The sequence below is a fragment of the Lathyrus oleraceus genome, chromosome 7, assembly GCF_024323335.1.
Source record: "Lathyrus oleraceus cultivar Zhongwan6 chromosome 7, CAAS_Psat_ZW6_1.0, whole genome shotgun sequence".
Taxonomy (NCBI): Eukaryota; Viridiplantae; Streptophyta; class Magnoliopsida; order Fabales; family Fabaceae; genus Lathyrus; species Lathyrus oleraceus.
In genome coordinates this window covers 83669125-83691409 of record NC_066585.1, presented here as the reverse complement: position 1 = coordinate 83691409, position 22285 = coordinate 83669125, and the positions used below count along the sequence as shown (strand labels likewise).

The 22285-nt window shown below is 36.3% G+C and overlaps 1 protein-coding gene across 1 annotated transcript; it reads right to left on the bottom strand.

The window, feature by feature from the left end:
* Nucleotides 1-315: 315 nt before the first annotated feature.
* Nucleotides 316-2388, bottom strand: LOC127102145 (zinc finger BED domain-containing protein RICESLEEPER 2-like). The gene has a single exon (XM_051039550.1). The coding sequence runs from the start codon at nt 2386-2388 to the stop codon at nt 316-318; it is 2073 nt and encodes a 690-aa protein (XP_050895507.1).
* Between the last annotated feature and the right edge of the window lie 19897 nt (nt 2389-22285).

Sequence of the window (22285 nt, the reverse complement as noted above, 5' to 3'; positions counted from 1 at the left end):
TTCATTAGGTTCAGTTTGTTTACTTCACGGACTAAAAAGTCATTTTTTAAAGTTTAAATTTTTTTATTATATTTGACATTTTAAATTATTCGTTTTAAAGGGAAAATATTATAACAAAATAAAGCTTTCAAGAGATAAATTTAAAAGTCTAATTCAAAAACTATTCTTTTTGAGTTTAAATTTGTCTCAAAAACTATTACAAATATAATAAAATAGTACAACAAAAACTATTAGAAATTGATACATTCCCATCACAAAATGATTATTCAACTTCAATCTTCATTACACCAACTGTCAACTGATTTACTGTCTTATCTAGTAAGGAAAGGATAACCTGCAAGATGGAAGAGGATAATTTTTAAGCCAATTAAATTCATATGAATCGATAACTCTCCCTCCGGCGCTAAAGGTTGACTCCGAAGCCACAATAGATATTGGAATGGCAAGAACATCTGCTGCCATATGGGACAACACTCTATATTTTCCATAATTCAATTTCCACCATTCCAAGGCACAAAATGACATATGGCCGTTATCTTTAGGTTTATAAGTTGGCTCATTCAAATACTCTTCAATTTCAGATTTTACAGCAGGAATTGCTTGTTGTTCTTCGACATGATTCATTAACAATGACCACCCTGAGGATTTTTGTGACTCCAAAATAAGCCCATTTTGATCAACACCATTTCTACTAGATCCTTCTTCACTATGCTCACTAAGTATATCAGCATACTTTTTGTACATATCATCAAGCGCGATACGCACATTTTCTATATTTTTTCTAGCTTCAACTTCCGGATAAATTAAGGGAAAACACATGTTAACACCCATCATTTTGATCCTAGGGTCCAAAACAGAAGCAAGCGACATAACAAGATTACATTGGCTCCAATATTTGTCAAATTTTCCCTTCATCGCTTTTTCCATTTCTTTCATAAAATCAGATTCATCTTGGATAGCTTGATCTAAAACTAGTTTGATTCGAAATACCTCAGCAAGATATAAGTTAGCAGTTGGATATTCACTACCTGAAATAATATTTGTAACAACATTAAATACCTCTAGCAACTTGGAAACTTTTTCAACCTTTTCCCAATCATCATCATCTGGAAGAGTTGTATAGCTTGGTTCTCGATCTTGAAAACGAGGGAAGACTTCTTTGAACTGCATTGCAACTGACAACATTTGATAGGTGGAGTTCCAACGAGTAGGGCAATCAAGAATTAATTTTTTACCACCAAGCTTTAGTTGTTGAACTATTTGTGAGAATGTTTGCAACCTTGCTTCAGACTGATTGATGAACTTCACACTTTCACGCACGTCTTCAACTATTTTTGCTATTTTCCCAATACCATCTTGAACAAGCAAATTTAGTATATGCGCACAACAATGCACATGAAATAACTTTCCATCTAACACTAATTTTCGGTGCCTTAAAATCAGAACTTTTAACTCTTTCAAACATTTATCGTTGTAATGTGCATTATCCACTGACACACTAAATAATTTATTTTCAATACCCCAATCTTTAAGACATTTGAAGATAGCATCAGCAATACCAACACCACGCCGAGGAGGAGGAACATGAACAAAACTAAGAATGTGTTTCTGCAAAACCCAGTCAGCATCAATGAAATGGCCAGTTAACATCATGTATTCTATCTTCTGATTTTGTGACTTCCATAAATCAGTGGTCAAACAAATCTTATTTACTGTCCTTAAAGTAGACTTCAACTTTTTTCTTTCAGCTTCATAAACAGCAATACAATCATTCTTCAATGTCTTCTGACTAATTTTCTCATATGAAATATTAGAACACTTCATCATAAAATGAAAACCTTCTTCCTCAATAATACTAAATGCATGTTCATGCATCATAATCCAATGTGCGGTGGATTCTCGTTGTCTTTCATGGTCATATTTACCTCCTGAATTCATTAGTAGTGGTCCAGAAAGCTTCTCATCAATCTTGCTTTTTGCTGGCTGAAAGTTTAATTTTTTTTGTTGTGCTATTAGCTTCTTGTAAACATGACATGTTTGTTTTAAATGCCTCATCAAATGATTGGTTGATCCACTACCAACAACAGAATAATTGTTTTTACAGTGTATACATTGCCATTTTTTTCCATTCTTTAATTCCACTTTTTTGAAGTGATCCCAAACTAGAGAAGTTTTCTTCCTCTTGGACTTTTGAATAACAATGTCACTGCTCTCAACATTTTCTTCATTCACAACTTTATTTGCCGGTGTTGATTCATTTGTTAGTGGTTCTTCATTAGTATTTGCATTTAAATCAATGATAGGATTCAATATATTTAAACACTCTTCTCCATCTTTTTGTGGTGATTGTGAATCTCCCAATGATTCAAGTGAGGTACTGTATGACATATCTACAATAGAAAAATAAATAAAACCACAAGTTCCATTAAAAAAATCATTAAAATTTTTAAATAGAGCATAATAAAAAAATTCTCATAACAGAGTTATATATTTAGTTCAAACCAAGAAAAATAGATTCAAAAAGAACATATACAAAACAAAGAAAATAAATAAAATCCTCATAACAGAGTTATAGTTCATTATATACAGGAAGAACATATTCAACATATTCAGAACACAGTAAAAAATGACAAAGCTACTAAAATAATCCGATGATGAGAATAATAATATTTACCTATATTGAAAAAAATTGTTGAATCTGGAAGAAAGAGTTAAAGTTTTTTTTTCTTCAGAATAGAGAACAAAGACTGAAAATACGTAATATGAAGGATGAAGGAAGTTCTCTAAAACCTAAAATCTAAAAAGGAATACTAAAGGTTTCGCTTTTGGAAAATGCAATACTAATAAATGGGCATATTTAAAATCTTAAAAGTAGTTAATAATAATAATAAAGTCAAAAATAATATAAAAGGATACAAATTAAATCATATAAATGGTACAATATTTAAAAAACATTATTTTTAAAGTGGTAGTTTAAAAAACAAATTTAGAAGTAGTTTAAAATGACACTTTAAAATTAAAAGTCACGGTGCATTATGTTTTTTTTTGAGTTAGAAGTATTTTACTTTGTATAAAAAAATGTCACAAGTATTTTTTAAAATATTTAATTTGATAAGTTAAAAGGTTAAAATCTATACATTATTTTTTTAAATGATACTATTAAGATATATGATTTAAAAATATTATATATATATATATATATATATATATATATATATATATATATATATATATATATATATATATATATATATATAACCGAGTCGACTCATGAACCTAACGAGTCGAACTATACATAGCTCAAGTTCAGCTCATTTATTTTACGAACTTAGTTTTGAGCTCAAGTTCGACTCATTTGGTTCATGAACCAAGTCCAACGAATTAATTATCGAATCGAGTCTCGAACTATTTTCGAGTCGGTTTGGTTCATTTCCAGCCCTACTCTTAGGAAATATTTGATATGTTGCAAATCTGAATACTAGTTATTTAACCAATGATATTATTCACTTTTTACTTTTTCTATAAAACTCATAGCCTGTTATGAGTTTTTGGATCCCAATTTCTATTCAGAAAGTTTCTACGTACTTTTGTTCTTCTTTTTCTCTATAACTCAAGTCTCCAAGGGAGGAATTGTGGATCAAAGTTTAATCATAATTTTGGTTTTATTATTCATTTTTCCTCAATTATTCATTTATTATAATTGTTTTTATGAATAAAATAATGAATATTATTTCGATTATGTTTGCCCTCACGATGAGTGAGTAGTTCATTAGGGACTAAGGATTATGTGGATTATCTTATGACCTCTTCTATGATATGTTACTATCAATTACGAGAATTTTATTTAAACTTATTTTATAATCTGAGTTCATGCTTTCCAACTTCATTACGAAAGTAAGTGGTTCTCAGGTATCAATCATAGTCTGAAAGGATATATGTTGATACCGGAATGCATATTTTTAAACAACCTAGTCCAAACAATGAAAGTGCTTAGAAGAATTTGAGAAAACATATAGTAGAGAAAAAAGTAATGAATCGTCGAAGAATAATCTGGTTGGGCGAAAGTAGATGGATTATTCTTTGTCAATAGGACAATGCATTGGCGAAAGCATGTATTGGCCATATTTATCTATTTTATATAATTTACACATAATTCTTGTAATATAAGTGACAAAGAACGTGCGATTGTGTTAGAGTAAGAGCCATAACCCCAGGTCCTGCTTGCCCCAATTGAGATTTAAGTGATTATTCATATAAGTTGTTTTCAATTACGTACTATTCTTTTAAGTCGTTTTACCAAAATCCATATTTTCGATTTCTCAAGATATACACCGATATGACATGATTCGGTACTTAAGCCATTGGTCTCTATGGTTTGATGTCTATTTATTACTTCGCACAGTCATGCCCTTGCGGTTGCATTAACAAACAACTCGGTTAATATGCTACTCTGCTACAAGTATTTATTTTTATTTAGTTTATTTATTTCTATTTAGTTATGTTTATTTTTATTTATTTTAATTGATAATATTTATAATGTAACGGTGTTGGATTCAAAAAAGATATTTATGATAATATTTGGCAAGAGAGAAGAGTCTCAAATTGTGACCATCAGTAGTGGACTTCCACTGACATTGAGATAGACCTATAAGCATGAGGAAAAGAAGGTTGATGAGACGAGGAGTGTGTTGGACGAATTGACACCTATTGATCTCATATGGATTACATTCGAGAGTTATAGACAATATATGTCCTAATATGTTTAGGAAATTAAGCAATGGATTGATTTTGAGTAGGTTATTTCTTATATGGTTGCTTCTTAGATGGTTGCATCTTAGATGATTGATTATGAAAAGATTTTCATAGGTGTGTACATGGCCTATTTGACAATATTTTTGAATCAAAGTATGTGTAGTTAATGTGCTCATGATATGAAGGGTTCCGAAAAACATTATATCCCATTGGTTTCTACCCCTTCTTCTTCACTCCTCATTTGATTTTTATTTTTTGAGGTGATAGGCACATTGAAATCATAGTGGTGTAAGCAATTTCACACAACTTGATGTTTAATGATCTTTTTCCTACAACATCTAATTACCCAAACCTTTTCCATAATGCTTTTATTGCACTTGTCATGTCCACCTTTGATCCATCAGTTGTGTCAATCTCTTATTCACCTTCTATGCTTGGCTTCTTCCAATGGATATGAATAAAATTTATAGGTATCATATCATCATTCATCATGCATATTCCTAACTCACAAGCACAAATAAAATCTCATGATGTTCTAAGAGTACGCCCGTAGATTTGGGTATTGATTCCCATATAATCAACCCTTAAGAACTCTTCAGCAATGCATCTTAAAGAAAATATTGATACCGATCCATGCAGATTCCCAGAAAATGGACTAGTGTGTGATTGCTTAACCTCATAAAAACTCTTTTGAAAATAAACTCTAATTTTTCTCTATTTTAACTTATAATCAGTTGGATTCTTCCTGCAGAAGAAATCACATTAGCTTTTAAAGTGGCCAAATTAATTTTGATTTTGTCTATGATAGGTTCAAAATGAATCCTTCTAAGTTCTCATTTGAAAATGGGGACTCCTAAGTAGAGGAAAGGCAAGGTTCCAATGGTAAAACCAATTGAAGAAGCAATATGAGTCCTTCTAGATTGAGATATTGACCCTCCATAGATAGTTGACTTTTGAGGATTGATGACCTGCCCTAAGGTTTATGCATATCTTTCAAAAAAAGCGGTGAGCACTTGAATGTTTGTAAAGGAGTCTGTGTAAAAGAGCATATCATTATCTGCATAAAGAGAGTGAGAAGAAATGTGTTTATGCCGCGTGCCTTTGATGAGTTCCAATTGTTTGTTCTCCACTAATTGACTAAGACTTCTACTAAGCACTTCTTGTGCCATACAAAAGAGGAGACGTGAAAGTGGATCAACTTGTCAATTTATCTTGCCATTGATTGAGATGGAATTTTTTATTAAGTTCAAAATTGTTTGGATCAAGTTGCAAAATTTAGAACAAAAGCAAAATTTACTAAGAACCTGGAGCAAAAAGTTCCAGTCCAAAATTTTATGTCAATCTTTATTGTTAGATTTCCATGAAGGGATTTATGATGTAACATGTTAACTACTTTTGAGGTGAGACAGATGCAGTCCTTAATATTTCTAGTATGGACAAAACCTCTTTGTTCTTCAGAGATCAGGTGGGAATGATTTGGGTTAGTATGTCTACTTAGACCTTGATATTATCTTGAATTTGAAGTTGGTTGTGATAATTGGTCTATAGTGGCACAAGGTATCAGTATTGTTGGTTTTAGGAATAAGTGTTGAATAGTATATCTTCGGCAAATATTTTTGTATCGTATCCACAGAGATTGGGTAATATTACCGCCGTTCTATAATTCAAATGTTATAAGTTTAGAAAGTAACAGGGTTGTTTTGTTTGGAAAAATATCTTGTTAATAAATGTTAACAAAAACTATGAAATGGTTTTAGTCAAATATAAAGGCTTGGCAAGATTGGAGTTCACTATTTCAAATGTTTATGTTTCCCTATGATAAATAAATAGATTCAAGATTATTGATGATGTTCAAGTATCCTCTCAAAATCATTTATGTCTAAATGATATTGTGATAATCACTATATTGATCCTTAGACGATCTCTCCACCTAACTATCAATATAGCAATCTTTAATGTTTAATACCAAAGAAGAGTAATGAATAAATCTATCTCTACAACTTATTCACTACTTGAAAATCTGTTTTATGTCTAAACTCAAGTAATCTCTCTCGACAACTACTCAAATCTGGTTTTCAACTTAGGGCAAAAACAATATTCAATACATCAACAATCTTTATCAAATATATAAATCAAAGTGAATACATAAACAGATGAGAATAGCTACTACCTCCAATCTTGACAAAAGGGAGTTTAGCTCCTCATCATCATTGTTACAAAGCAGAAAGTTCAAGCAGAAAAACTCTGTTTTTCTCCCTTACAAAAGCTCTCAAGAACAATCTATGAATGATAATGAATAATTAATCCCTAGAATAATGTATTTTCTCTCCTAAAAGAGTTGACATTTCCTTAATTGGTCATTCTCATCCAATGCAGAAAAGCAATTCCAAGGCAGACCCAAAATGGCAAAAACAGCTGGCCTTCAAAACAGCACTTTTGACCCAAAAATCAGTTTGCTGGATTCGCAGGGTTCGCGGGGCGAACTTTGTTCGCGGGGCGAACTGGTCCTGTCATGCAGGTCGCGGGGCGAACTTTGTTCGCGGGGCGAACTGAAGCTGCCTCAGTTTCCTTGTTTTGCAAGCTTCATCCAAAATCTTCCATATTATGATGCTGCAATCCAAAGCTTTCTCATCCAAAAATTCTACAAAACTAACAAATATGTGAAATAACTATTCAAAACAAAATAAATTAAACCTAATTGCATTTATACAAAATAGTGAGAATAAAAGTGTGTAATTACATCAAAACTTGGTAAAAGGGACCAATAAAATGGTATAAAAAGTAGTACTAATTGGTCCCTAACAACTCTCCCCAACTTAGCATTTTGTTTGTCCCTAAACAAAAGTTTCCACCCTTACAATCAAAGCAATGACACAAAAGATTGAAACAAGGATTTACCAAGAACATTCAAATGGTTCAAAAGTGTTTGGCATTTTCTCAATTCACCTATCTCAATTCTAGACAAAATATGAATAAGGGAAATGGTAAAGTGCAAAAATCATTCCAAGGAATTCAAAGCCATATATGTCAAAATTGAATCAAGCTTACACACACATCATAATAATGATGAATAACATGAAGGGTTACTTTCACTCATCCAAGCAATTAAATCAACAACAACTCAAATCATGCGGTTATCACAACAAGTACCAAATCATGTGAAAAATAAGAATCAAGAGGTCTTTCAAAGGTTGTAATGTGGCTTAGGTTACAAGAAAGGATATGATTAAGACAATTCAACCAAATTGCCTATCCTAAGGGAGCATTCCCAAAGATTCACTGTACACAATTTCCCTTTCTTTGATCCCTATCTTTTTCTTTTTCTTTTTCTTTTCAAATCCACACAACCATGAGCATTTCCTTTGCTTTTCTTTTTCTAATTTTTTCTATGCTCTATGGTTTCAAGGGTGATTTCTTTTTCTTGTTTCTTTTCATATTTTTACCCTTTCATAGAAACTCACTTTTCCAAGTTTCTAATCAACTTTTCACTTTACTCTCCCCAACTTTAGATTCCAAAACCAAATTTATTCAATAATGCTCCCTACTTAGACATAAGCAAAAGGCAAAATTTTGCAAACAACTCGGTTTGAGGTTTCAACTGATACGAAAGAAATTAGGATTCATTTATTCCACAATTTTCAATTGATTTTACAATGATCAATTAAATGAATCCTAAATTAAGCTCAAAGGGGGTTAACTAAGGATTATTCCTCACAAGGTTAGTTGATTCAAACTTTTTGGTCAAGTGGTTTTTCTCACAAACAATGCCTCTATCATTTTCAAAAATTTCACACAAAAATGGATTGATGCATGATTTAGCATGATAAGAATGAGTTAAAACAATGCTCGGTTTCCCGCTTTTTAGTGTACAATGGAAAGTCTCCTCACAACTGGCTAAGTCCTATTTTGATTCAAAAATGACATATACTTCAATGAATTTATGACATGGAATTTGCACACACCATCAAACTACTCATGTTAAGTCTAGAAAGCGATAAAGTGTACCTTGAAATGCCGACACTAATTCTTATCATCACCACTCGAAGTGTCCTATGCTTCTTTCTTTGCGATCATTTCTCGGTTGCTTAAAGCTTGACTTATGAGTAAGAACAATTAAACAAAAATGTTGGCAAACCAATATTTGATTAAAACACACTTAAATTTCAAAAAGTATTCATGCAATTATCAAGACACACTCTAAAATTCAACAAACTCCTCAATCTTCCTTCAACTCATCGCCATGGTTTACACCACCTCCTGCACCCCCCAAAAAATTCGGCCTTCCCTCAGGCCACTTAGCATAATCAACAAAATCCTCTTAAGAAAGGAATGGAGAGGGGAAGTTTTGAAATTTGGAGGTTTGGATGTGGAGTAGCGAGGTTGTTGAAAGAATCTCCTAAGTTCGTGAAAATAGGAATGAAACGAAAATGACATAAAACAAAAGTTTTTTTTTTTTTTTTTTTTCAGTTCGCGGGGCGAACTGAAGGAAATTTTAAAAAAAAATTAGTTTTGTTATTTACTGTTCGCGGGGCGAACTTTGTTCGCGGCGCGAACTGAAGCTGTGAATTCAGTTCGCGGGGCGAACAGTGTTCGCGGGGCGAACTGTAAAAACCAGAACCCAATTTTTTTCAAAATTTAACACAGCAAAAACTCACACAGCAGAAAAAAATTAAAATACAGACTTACAACGTTGGGTTGCCTCCCAACAAGCGCTTTGTTTAACGTCGTTTGAGCTTGACGGTCCACTGATTAGCCCGGTTTAAATAGAGACACGACATCCACATCACGATTTATGTCGCCACCATGGTAAACTTTGAGTCTTTGACCATTTACGGTCCAACTCTCTTGTGACTTTGGATCCTCGATTACAATGGCTCCATAATCCCGTACTTCCTTGACAACGAACGGTCCTGACCCTTTTGGCTTCAGCTTACCCGGTAATAACTTGAACCTTGATTTGAAAAGCAGTACCATTTGTCCGACATGAAACTCCTTGCGACGGGCCTTTCCATCATGGTATTTTTCTTCAATTGCATCATTTCGGAATGAATCATGTTTGTCATGTGGATGCTTCATAGCTTTAAAAAGATTAAAGGTCACCTCTTCGTCTTGCACTCTCACCTTCATTAGTCCATCATCTACGTCAATCATCATCCGGTCTGTTTTCATAAAAGGTCTTCCAAGAATTAGGGGCACATCACGGTCCTCATCCATCTCCACTATTACGAAATCTACCGGAAACAAGAATTTGTCCACCTTCACTAACATGTCTTTAGCAATTCCGTATGGTAAAGTGGTAGACTTGTCGGCTAGTTGTAAAGTCATTCTCGTCGATTTAATCTCAACATTCCCTAATCTTTTAACAATGGAGAGAGGGATTAAATTTATACTAGAGCCCAAGTCAATCAAACCATTTCCAGTGTATGTGCTTCCAATGGTCACCGGTAGAACAACCCGGCCCGGATCGGACTCCTTCCTTGGGAGAGTCTTTTGGATGATAGCACTACACCGTGCATCAAGCAGTATGGTCTCGTCTTCCACGTGTCTCCTTTTCTTTGTAAGAATGTCCTTCATGAACTTGGCATACCGTGGCATTTGTTCTAATGCATCAGCAAATGGAATGTTGATTTGAAGCTGCTTGAAGATGTCCATAAACCGTGCATAGTGTCTAGCGTTATCCTTCTTTGATGGTGCGTGCGGATATGGTAGATGTTGAACTGGAATGACATTCACTCCTTTGTCTCCTTTTTTCTTATTTCTTGGTTCGATTTCCTTATTCATTTCCGCTTCACACCGCTGCTCTTCCATCAGTTGTTGGTTCTGCTGTTTTCGCGGCGCGAAGGGAGATCGCGGCGCGAACTGAGCAGTTTCTACCACTTTCTTCTTCCCACAAGCCACATCCTCATTTTCTAGCACAGCATCCATATCATTCTCAACTGTAATTTCCTCACCTTTTTTACTTGTCAACTCTCTACCGCTTCTAGTAAAAATTGCTTTGCAATGCTCCTTTGGATTAGTTTGAGTATTAGCGGAGAAAGAAGATCCTGCAGTTTGTTCCGACAGCTGTTTCGCAAGTTGACCTATTTGATTTTCCAAATTCTTGATTGCTGCTTCATTACTCTTCTGATTTGCCATGGAAGCTTGCATGAATTGTTGAAGAGTGTCCTCTAGCTTGGAACTTCCTCCTTGCGATTGTTGGCCTTGAGAATTGGGGTGTTGATAAGGACTTTGCTGCTGAAAATTTTGATTGTTGAACCTTGTTGGTTGGTAACCTTGATTGTTCCTTTGATAGCCTTGATTTTGATTGTTCACATAGCTCACTTCTTCTAGCGGAGGGCAAAAACCAGTAGGATGATCTCCTTGGCATAACTCGCAACATGCTACTTGATGTCGAACTTGAGAACTTTGAATCTCCTTCATTTGCTGTGGAAGCTTGGCCATTTGTTGAGTGAGAAGCTCCACTTGTTGAGAGAGTAGCTTGTTTTGAGCAAGGATGGCATCATTGGTATTTAATTCAAGAACTCCCGGTTTACGTTGTGAAGGACTACGGTCATGTTGACTTTGACGATCATTGAGTGCCATCCGGTCAATAATAACGTTAGCTTCTTCCGCAGTTTTTGACATAAGAGAGCCACCCGCGGTAGCATCCAAAAGTGTTCTGTGAGTTGATTGGAGCCCATTTAGAAAAATATGGATTTGAGTGAGCTCATCAAAACCATGACCCTTGCATTTTCTCAACATTGACTTGAATCTTTCCCAAGCCTCATTTAAAGACTCGTTGCTTCCTTGAGTGAATACCGCAATAGCCGTTTTGGCTTCCATGAATCGGGATTGAGGGAAATATCTTTCTAAGAACTTTTCTTCTAACAAATTCCAATCCGTCATAACTCTTGCTGCTTGATCAAGGTACCACTCTTTTGCCTTTCCCACTAAGGAGTGTGGGAACATCCTCTTGAATAATGCTTCTTCACCCGCTTCATCAATTCCCGTCGAACCCGCAATCTCATAGAATTTGATGAGATGGGAGTACGGATCTTCATGATCCATTCCGGTGAATGGATTTGCATAGAGAATTTGGAGGATTCCGGTCTTCATCTCCGTATTTCTTCCTCCACGGGCAAATTGAGCATTCCTTCTTGGACTATTAGCGGACATTTCGGTACGATTGTCATCCACCATGTTTCCTTTACAAGCCTCTACAACCACTTCTTCGATTTGAACAAGTGCGGAAGTAGATGCTTCTTCTCTCCGGTTCCTCTCTTCGGCTAGTTTCCTTCTTCTTCGTGTTTTGCTATTGAGCTTCCGAAGTGTTCTTTCAATTTCAGGATCGAATTGAAGTTGCTCCTCAGTTGCTTTTCCTCGCATGCACTAGAATCTTCAAAACTAACAAACCAAGTGAAACAAAAGAGGGATAACAATAAAAGTAACAAAACTTAAAACAATGAATTATTGCAATGCTTGTAATATCGACACCAATCCCCGGCAACGGCGCCAATTTGTTGAATAGTATATCTTCGGCAAATATTTTTGTATCGTATCCACAGAGATTGGGTAATATTACCGCCGTTCTATAATTCAAATGTTATAAGTTTAGAAAGTAACAGGGTTGTTTTGTTTGGAAAAATATCTTGTTAATAAATGTTAACAAAAACTATGAAATGGTTTTAGTCAAATATAAAGGCTTGGCAAGATTGGAGTTCACTATTTCAAATGTTTATGTTTCCCTATGATAAATAAATAGATTCAAGATTATTGATGATGTTCAAGTATCCTCTCAAAATCATTTATGTCTAAATGATATTGTGATAATCACTATATTGATCCTTAGACGATCTCTCCACCTAACTATCAATATAGCAATCTTTAATGTTTAATACCAAAGAAGAGTAATGAATAAATCTATCTCTACAACTTATTCACTACTTGAAAATCTGTTTTATGTCTAAACTCAAGTAATCTCTCTCGACAACTACTCAAATTTGGTTTTCAACTTAGGGCAAAAACAGTATTCAATACATCAACAATCTTTATCAAATATATAAATCAAAGTGAATACATAAACAGATGAGAATAGCTACTACCTCCAATCTTGACAAAAGGGAGTTTAGCTCCTCATCATCATTGTTACAAAGCAGAAAGTTCAAGCAGAAAAACTCTGTTTTTCTCCCTTACAAAAGCTCTCAAGAACAATCTATGAATGATAATGAATAATTAATCCCTAGAATAATGTATTTTCTCTCCTAAAAGAGTTGACATTTCCTTAATTGGTCATTCTCATCCAATGCAGAAAAGCAATTCCAAGGCAGACCCAAAATGGCAAAAACAGCTGGCCTTCAAAACAGCACTTTTGACCCAAAAATCAGTTTGCTGGATTCGCAGGGTTCGCGGGGCGAACTTTGTTCGCGGGGCGAACTGGTCCTGTCATGCAGTTCGCGGGGCGAACTTTGTTCGCGGGGCGAACTGAAGCTGCCTCAGTTTCCTTGTTTTGCAAGCTTCACCCAAAATCTTCCATATTATGATGCTGCAATCCAAAGCTTTCTCATCCAAAAATTCTACAAAACTAACAAATATGTGAAATAACTATTCAAAACAAAATAAATTAAACCTAATTGCATTTATACAAAATAGTGAGAATAAAAGTGTGTAATTACATCAAAACTTGGTAAAAGGGACCAATAAAATGGTATAAAAAGTAGTACTAATTGGTCCCTAACAATAAGCACCACAATGTTAGGGTTCATGTTAGAAAGAACTCAGTTGTTGTTGAAGAATTTAATGACAACATTGCAAACACCCAAATAAATAGTGGCCCAATACTCCTATAAAATAAACCTACAAAACCATAAGAACCTAGAGATCTATCTTTTATTGAGATTGAACACTATAACTTATATTTCACCATGTGAGGGAATCAGAGTAAGCATATTGTTAATGTTGTCATTGATGATGTGAGGAATGACTTCATTAATTACCTCATTGTCTTTGGTGGTTGGTGACTTAGTGAACAAGTTATTGTAGTAGCTAATAAAATATTTGGAAATTTTACCATGACCAGTTTCAATTGTTCCATTAACTCCCATAGAAGCCATTTTTTGTACTCCTGATTCATTGTTGCTGACTTATGGAAGAAGACATTGTTTCTATGTTCGTTCTTATGCAATTTGATTCTAGAATTTTCGTGCCAAAATATTTATTCCATATAGAGGGCCTCTTCAAGAACAATTTTGGCATGCCTTTCACAATTTAACTGGGTTTCAGAGCAGCCCTAGTTATTGGGCTTGGATTGAATGATATCTAGATTGTCCTTTGCCACCTTGACATGATCAAGAACATTACCAAATCTAGTTTTGTTCCAAATTTTTAATTCTTCCTTCGTAATTTTAATCTTAGGGCTTAAAATGTGCATATGAGAACTAATAACTCAGGTGCTCCAAATGTGTTTAGTAGTTTGGGAGCAACCCATGTGAGAAGCTCGCGTTTTAAAATAAATTGAAGTTAGAAGCATACCTTAGATCTTGATATCGGAAGTCTATGAGCAGGGGGTGATGATTTGGTTTGAGTCTAGTTTGTGTTGAGCAAGATAAAGTGAAACAAGAGAAGAGCCAAGATTGATTGTAAATTGTCCTGTCAAGTCTTTTTCAGTGAGCTGAGTGTCGAGCATGTCATTTGTCCAAGTAAACTTGTTTCCTTTGGTTGGATTGTATATGAGGTTTAGGTTGTTTGTCCAGAAGGAAGTTCTCCATTGAGATCTTGACAGGTTTGCATGAAACTCTATGCACATGAGAGCCAAGAATGCAGTTGAAATCTCTAATAAAACTCCAAGGTAGATTGAGATTAGACTAGATGTAGGAAATATGTATCCATATAGTTCTTCTTTTGGTATAGTTTATGGATGCATAAACTCCACTAATAGATAAGGTTTCATTGTTGCTTTGGAAAGATAATGTGACTTGCTGGTCATCAACATTGATCGCATTAGGGTTGATGTAGTAGCAAAAATACATCAAAGGTTGGGGAGAAGGTTTGGTTTATTGTTGGTGGAAAAAAGTTCCAATCCTTGTCTGTGAAACCAATCAGATGGTAGGTTGATGTGTGACACGCTACAAGCGTACGACATTATCGAAGTAATAAATAGGTTATAGAACCTCAAAGACTTATTATCTGATTTCTGAATTCTACTTATCGATGTGTAGCTAAAACAATCGAAAATTAGGGTTTTTAGTTTAAATAGATAAAATTTTAAGGATAGAAAATTGGTGTCCCAGGATTATGTGAATGGGCTTATTATTTGGGGGGTCATAGGGGCCAACACAGACTGTGTTCAGAAGCACGGGCCACCTGTGTTGGCCTTTGTTTTTTGTATGGGGTATTTTTCTTTCAGATGGTTTGGCATGGTCTGACACAATTTGATTTATCTTCTAAATTTCCTCTATATTCTACTCTTTTTCTTCCTGCAAATGAGTTTCTCTCGCTTTTATTTATCTGACATACAAAAAATCCTGCAAAACACTAATGACAAAATAAATCATCATAAAAAATAGTGGGTTGCCTCCCATGAAGCTCTTTGTTTAAAGTTGTTCAACTCTACTGTCTATGAGTGCAACACTTAAGATGGTTCATTCAAGGTCAAAATTACCACATACTTTACTATATTCTTCAGTGATGTAGTGTTTTATCCTTTGATCATTCACAATGATCTCGTGGACTTGCTCCACACTTCAACAATTCCGTACAATGTTACCCTCTTCACCTCGAAGGGTCCCAACCACCATGCCCAAATTTTTCCAGGAAAGATATTAAGTCTTGAATTAAACAATAGAAAAAGGTCACATAATCTAAAGTCTCTTTTCATTATCCTCTTATCATGCCACATATTTCTCCATTCTTTATTAAGCTTTGAGTTCTCATACACGTCAAGCCCTAACTCCTCTGATTCACCCAGTTGTAATTTCATCTTTTCACTTGCAGCGTCATAATCCATATTCAGGGATTTGATAGCCCAATAGTATTTATTCTCAATCTATACATGAAAATGGAATGATTTTCATAGATAAGCCTAAATGGGGTTGTACCAATGGGGGTTTTGTATGCAGTTTGGCATCCCCCAAGCACATCATTAAGTTTAGAGGCCTAATCCTTCCTAGAGAGGGAGCCTATATTTTTTAAGATGGCTTTAATTTCCCTATTGGAAACTTCAACCTGACCACTCGATTAAGGGTGATAGGGTGTCGTAACCCTATGTTTTACCCCATACTTTTTCATAAGGCTCTCAAATTGTCTAGCTATGAAATTTGTTCCCCCATCGCTTATCACTAGTCTAGGAACCCCAAACCCCAAGAAAATTACTTTCTTAAACATCTTGATCACTACTCGTGCATCATTTATTGGAGAGGCAATTACCACAATCCACTTTAACAAGTAGTTGACTACTACGAGTATGTATTGGTTTCCCATGGGTTAAGGAAAGGGTACCATAAAATATATCCCCCAAACATCAAACATTTCAACCTCTAGGACATTATTGAGAGGAATCTCATTCCTGTTAGAGATGTTTCTAGTACGTTGGCACTTATCACACCTCATTGTAAACAAATGGACATCCTGTAGCACCTCAAATTTGCACCCCCCATTTGTACATTCATTTCATTTTTAGGTCATTAATATTGCATAGTACCTTGCATCTTATCAGTCAAGACTGGTATCAGGAGGATTCATATGTGCAAGAGAGAAAGCATTTTCATGAGAAAAGGCCCTATGGTTGTGCTAGAGAGCTTGTGTGAACCCAAGGTCCATTTTGATGCAATTTGGCCAAGTGTTGAAAGCTCAAAGTCCACAGTGCAATTTCAGGTCATCTGGGGCCCATAAAAGTCAACTGCAAGTCAACTGAGGGCTAGGAGGTGGAGAAATGGTTTGAGACACTTCATTCATGTCCCAAAGAGGTTTATTCAACATGTCAAACATCTACCTTGAAGATTTTGAAGCCAGATTAAAAGTTTCCCAAAATGGAAAGTGACCTGTAATTTCAAATTTCCAAAAATGGCAAGTTTTTAGACCAACTTCAACTTGACTTTCCAACATCAAAGAAGCTTCAAATGAAATTTTGTCCAACATGAAAGTTGAAGATCTCTCTCTCCCATTTCCAAAAAGTCCAAGATCATGAGCATCTGATGAATGGTTGAGGAGATATGATCAAATCATTGCCAAGTGTGCATGGAACTTCAAAAGGCCATAACTTTTGACTCATAACTCCAAATTGAGTGGCTCTTTTTACATTTTGCTTCTCATGACATGAACCTTCCAAATCATTCATCACATTGCATGAAATTTGAACATATGATCATTTGCTTATTCATGAAGATTTTGGAGGGAAATTCATAAATTCAAAATTGGTGCATCATGGGAACAAATCACCATTGCCATTGTGTTAATTGGGAGTTTTTAAGTAAAAATGATCAGCCATGTAGCACTGTTCACGTGTGCATGCTTCATGCACCACCAATTTGGCCAATTTGCCAAACACCTTATTTTTCACTTAATTTCAACTAAACATGATTAATTTGGATTAAGAATGGATTAGCATAGGGTATATATACATAATCATAACAGAATTTTCAGCTCTTCACCATTTTTAGATCTCAAATTCTCTTTCCCTCCAATTTTTTCTCTCAATCATAATTCAAATTTTCATCACATAACCTTCCAATTTTCTTGCATATTCTTGTTCTCTGATGTGGATTTAGTGCAGATCAAGCCTTGGATCATCAAGATTGGACAAGATTTGTGTGGTGCAAGCTCAAGAACATAACAATGGCAATTCAGATTTAAGCAAGATTCAAGCAGTTCCAAGCCTCAATTTCTCCATCAAACTGCATAACAAGTGTTCTGGAGTAGATTTGAAGCTTGTCAAGCCTTGGATCGTGCATTTCCAGAAGTTGATCTTTAAGAGGTTCAGTTTTCGAATCTCATAATTCTCAAAATTATTGCCATGATAGTGTAGATCTCATGTTGCTGATGATTCTGGTGAAAATTTCATGTGAAATGATGTACTATTGGCTGAGATATGTGAGATTGAAAGTTTGTGCATCAAAATGTTTTTATTCGATTTGATCTTATCACGATGAATTAGTGTGAAATATTAGTGGATTTGAAACCTACATGTTGAGACCTTTCATTTGGTGTATTCATTTCAAAGTTCTGGAAATTTTTTGGTTGAAGGACACTGTTGCTCCGCCGTCTCCACGAAGGAGACGGTTGTTTCAGCCCTAGCGCCGCCGTCTGGTTCATGACGAGCTGGCCTAGGGTTTTGTCTCATTCATGTGCCACGTTTCGCCATGTGTGCGTCCTGTTGGCAACTTCATTCGCCAACATTCGTTTGACTGATTCCATTTGGCATTTGACCATGACGTGGAGGCCACGTCCTTTAATGAAGCTGTGCGTTTCATCCATACGCATACACACTTCGATTCTGGCCGGCAGCATGTTTTCAAATTAATTCATCTTTTTTCCTTTTCCCTCCATTATCATGCAAATGTTCATTTTTAATTCAATCTTTTTTAGCCAACTTTAAAAAATCATAACTAATTGAAAAATCATCCAAATAATTCCATTCTTTTTGCTAAATGATCCTTGGAATGTCCTTTATTTTTTGGTGTGGATTTCATGATTTTATCTTTTCTGGAATTTGATTTGTGTTGGATGGATTGATCATGTGTACATTTGTGACCTTGCCTCATTCATTCTAGTATAAAATGCTCAATATTGATCCAAATGCCATGAAATTTTGCATGATGCTTGTTAACATGTTGATGGGCTTGTGTGATTTTATTTGGCATTTTTTTCAATTTGCTTCACTGTTTAGGACACATATACTTTAGGTGTGACAATTTGTGTCACACAATTGGATGATCAACTTGTGCATTTTCATTTCCAGATCAAATGAGCTTCTCTGTTTATGATTTTTGGTATGTTGATTCTATTGGACATGTTATATGCTCACAAAAATTTCTAGAATTGTTTGAGTCATTTCTGTTTTGATGTGGAATTTTTATTCATGATGATCACTTGTGAGCTTTGAATTTGCGCTTTGCCTTCTCTTGCACATGACATGAACATGCTTAATGATTTTGATTTGGTCCTTTTTAGGACATGTTCATGATTGATTAAAGTTGCTTTATGTTGAGTATTAGCTTCTGTCTTGAATTTTTCCCCACTTTTGACCATAGGCTTTGCCCTAGGGGTTTGAACTCACATTTGAGTTGTGCATTTCAGGTTCAAGCTTCTAGTCTTGATGGATGATGTTGATCTCATAAATTGAGATGCAAAAATGACGTGTTCCATTAACATTTGCGGTTTTGTAGGTTCTTTGAATGAGGAAACAATTTGAGTTGCTTGCCTCTTAGGCCTTGTACTGTTTGTTTGTCTGTGAATAGTTTGTCTGAATACTATACTGATTGTTTGGTTGTTTACACAGGTACTTTAGCCGCTTTAGCTCATTATTTGAGTTGCTTTGATTTGCTTGTGGTTGGCATACCACTTAGGTAAATTCCTACTCTTCATGTAGTCTGGAAGACCTGTCATGTTACTTTGGCAGGCACCTGTCTGAAGCCCTCCTTAAGAGACAATGTTTGTGGTTGTTTATCTTTGTGCCTTGTGCATTCAAAGACCTCCTAAGTGAAGAGGCATTGGCAGATAAAAGGGATGTGCAATCCATCCCCTGCTATTCAGTTGTGTCTTTCATTTTGCTCACACCATGTGTTGATGCACTTTGAATAAAACCCAAAATCTTGTTGTGTCAGTCATTATGGAATAGAGTCCCACATTCTGGACTCCCACACTTTCATTGTTTCAAGCTCTCCCAGGCCAGGGATAAGAGCTATGAGGTCTTACCCTCATCTCCCATTTCATCTGCTTCACCCTAACTCTCAATGTTAGGGTTAAGAGCTCAAAACACCCATTTCCAGTTGGCTTGTTTGTCGAGGTTGATTTGACCCCTTGACTAAAGCCTAGCCTTGTATGAGCCACTCGTTTGCATATAGTGTGTATGCTTGCTCTCTTGTGCTTGTATTTGCTTGATTGATGTTTAGGCTAGCTTGCTCCCTGTGCAAGTTAGGTTAGGATTAGAGACCTTAACATAGGGATCGTATGCATGACAACTTCTAGGCTCGAGTCGTAGTCTCCCTAGTAGCTTGTTATCTCCCTTGTCTCTGGTTAGGTTAGAAGTTCTTTCCCTGTTAAGGGGAACTACGTTGCCCTGATCCTCATACCAGATGAGGTACGTAGGCAGGAGATGAGAAGATCTCTCTGGGCGCCCTTTTTTCTTTTGCAACCCCTTGTGTTGTGTGGAGTCTGATGTAAGTCCAGCGATTGGCAGTCGGTTTCCTGTGTGTGTTTGTTTTTTCGGAGTCTGACGTAAGTCCAGCGATTGGCAGTCGGTTTCCTGTGTGTGTTTGTTTGTCTGGAGTCTGACGTAAGTCCAGCGATTGGCAGTTGGTTTCCTGTGTGTGGTTGTTTGTTTGGAGTCTGACGTAAGTCCAGCGATTGGCAGTCGGTTTCCTGCTTGTGTTTTGTTTGGCGTGCGTTAGCCGAGCTACGAGTGCTCTGATTCTTTCTCTGGTTAGAGAAGATACGTATGCATAGGATGTGACGTCCTAGCGAGCACGTTTCCCATGTCCCCGAACTACGTCGACTCTGATGTTTGTGTCTGACAAACTACGTAGGCCCAGGATGCGACATCCTGCCGAGTCACCTTCTTCCGTCTTTCATCTGTGTTTCCTTCCAGTGTGCGTGCAGTGTTTGAGTAGTTATTTAGCAACCTTTCTTCTATCCTTTCTGAGCGTGGATCCCGTCGAGTACGACGGATGCATAGGGGTGCTAATACCTTCCCTTCGCATAACCGACTCCCGATCCTATCAATCTCTGGTCGCGAGACCATTTCCTTTCCAGGTTTACTTCGAGCGTTCCCTTTCCCTCCTTTGGGGATAAATAACGCAAGGTGGCGGCTCTGTGTCTTTTTCCCGCCGGTTTTTCGCATAATGCGACAACTGGCGACTCTGCTGGGGACAAAAGAGAAGTTGACCTCTTGCTGGTCCATCTTCCCTAAGCGAGTCAATCCTAGCGCTCTTTAGGATAGTGTTGGTTTCTTTTACTGCTTTATTTATTGCATTTATGATTATGATGTGATTGTATATCTGTGCATTATGTGTTTGCATGCATCATATTATCATTGTGTTGGCTGTCTGTTTCTCTGTTGGGTGGGAGTTACAAGAGGTAAAAGGCCCAATACCCAGGCTATGAGTGAACTTTAGGACACCTAGGAATAGAGTGATTCATGAGAAGCGGGTGGTATAGTGCCACTTAGCGGAACATGGTATCACGAGCAGTTCAGATCCTGATGGGGTATTATCGTTGCATACATCTGGTGTGTACATGATGATATTCTTGAAAGGGTTGTTTATCCTGCGTTTCTCTTGACCTTACCCTGGCCTAGATGACACCCGTGAGCGGGGAGGGGATGAATCATTACAGGTACCGTTGGTGACTGGATCTGTTGGTGACTCTTGGTTCTTGTTGGTGACTCTTGGTTCCTGTTGGTGACTTGGTTCTGAAACAGGGGTTCCAGATGGCTTTGATTTGTGCTCTCCAGTTCCAAATTCATGCCGAAGCTCTGATACTGTGTCTTGGGATACACAACCAACCAGTCATAGTTGCATCATTTGCATCATAGCATGTTTATTTTAAAAAAATAATGCAATAAAAAAAGAGAAATGAAAAAGAAAAGAGAAAAGAAAAAAGCTAATCTCCTCATGCATATCATTTCTCAGGTTCATTCAGGAGTCTGTTCACTGTGAGAGATGGCAGCCATTCCAGAATTGAAGAGGAAGACTTGCACCTACAGTTTTCACCGTGAGCCGTTGACATCTCTGGTAGAGTTGAGCAATCTTGTGACCGGCGGTAATCAGAAGGTGTTTGATGATCAGTATGGGGATATTTTGGCACTGTTGAAGATGGTGGTAGATCCAATACCTCTGTAGACTCTCCTACAGTTCTATGATCCAGAGCTCCGTTGTTTCACCTTTCAGGATTATCAGTTGGCTCCCACTCTTGAAGAGTATTCCATCCTGATGAATGGCCCGATCAGATATCAGGTTCCCTTCTTAGATGTGCCAAAGGAGGTGGATTTCAGAGTTGTTGCCAAGGCTCTTTATTTGAGTATCAAAGAAGTGAGTGACAATTGGAAGTCAAGTGGTGATGTTGTGGGTTTGCCTTTGAAGTACTTGTTGAGAATGGCTAAGGAGGAAGCAAAGAAAGGAAATTGGGAAGCTTTCAACGCTCAGTTGGCTATCATGATCTATGGAGTTGTGTTATTTCCTAGCATGCCTAATTTTGTGGATCTTGCTGCTGTCACTATTTTCATTGGAGGAAACCCAATTCCTACCTTGTTAGCTGACACTTATTATGCTATCCACAGCAGGCATGATAAGGGTGGAGCTATCAGGTGTTGTCTCCCATTGCTACTCAAATGGTTCTTGTCTTT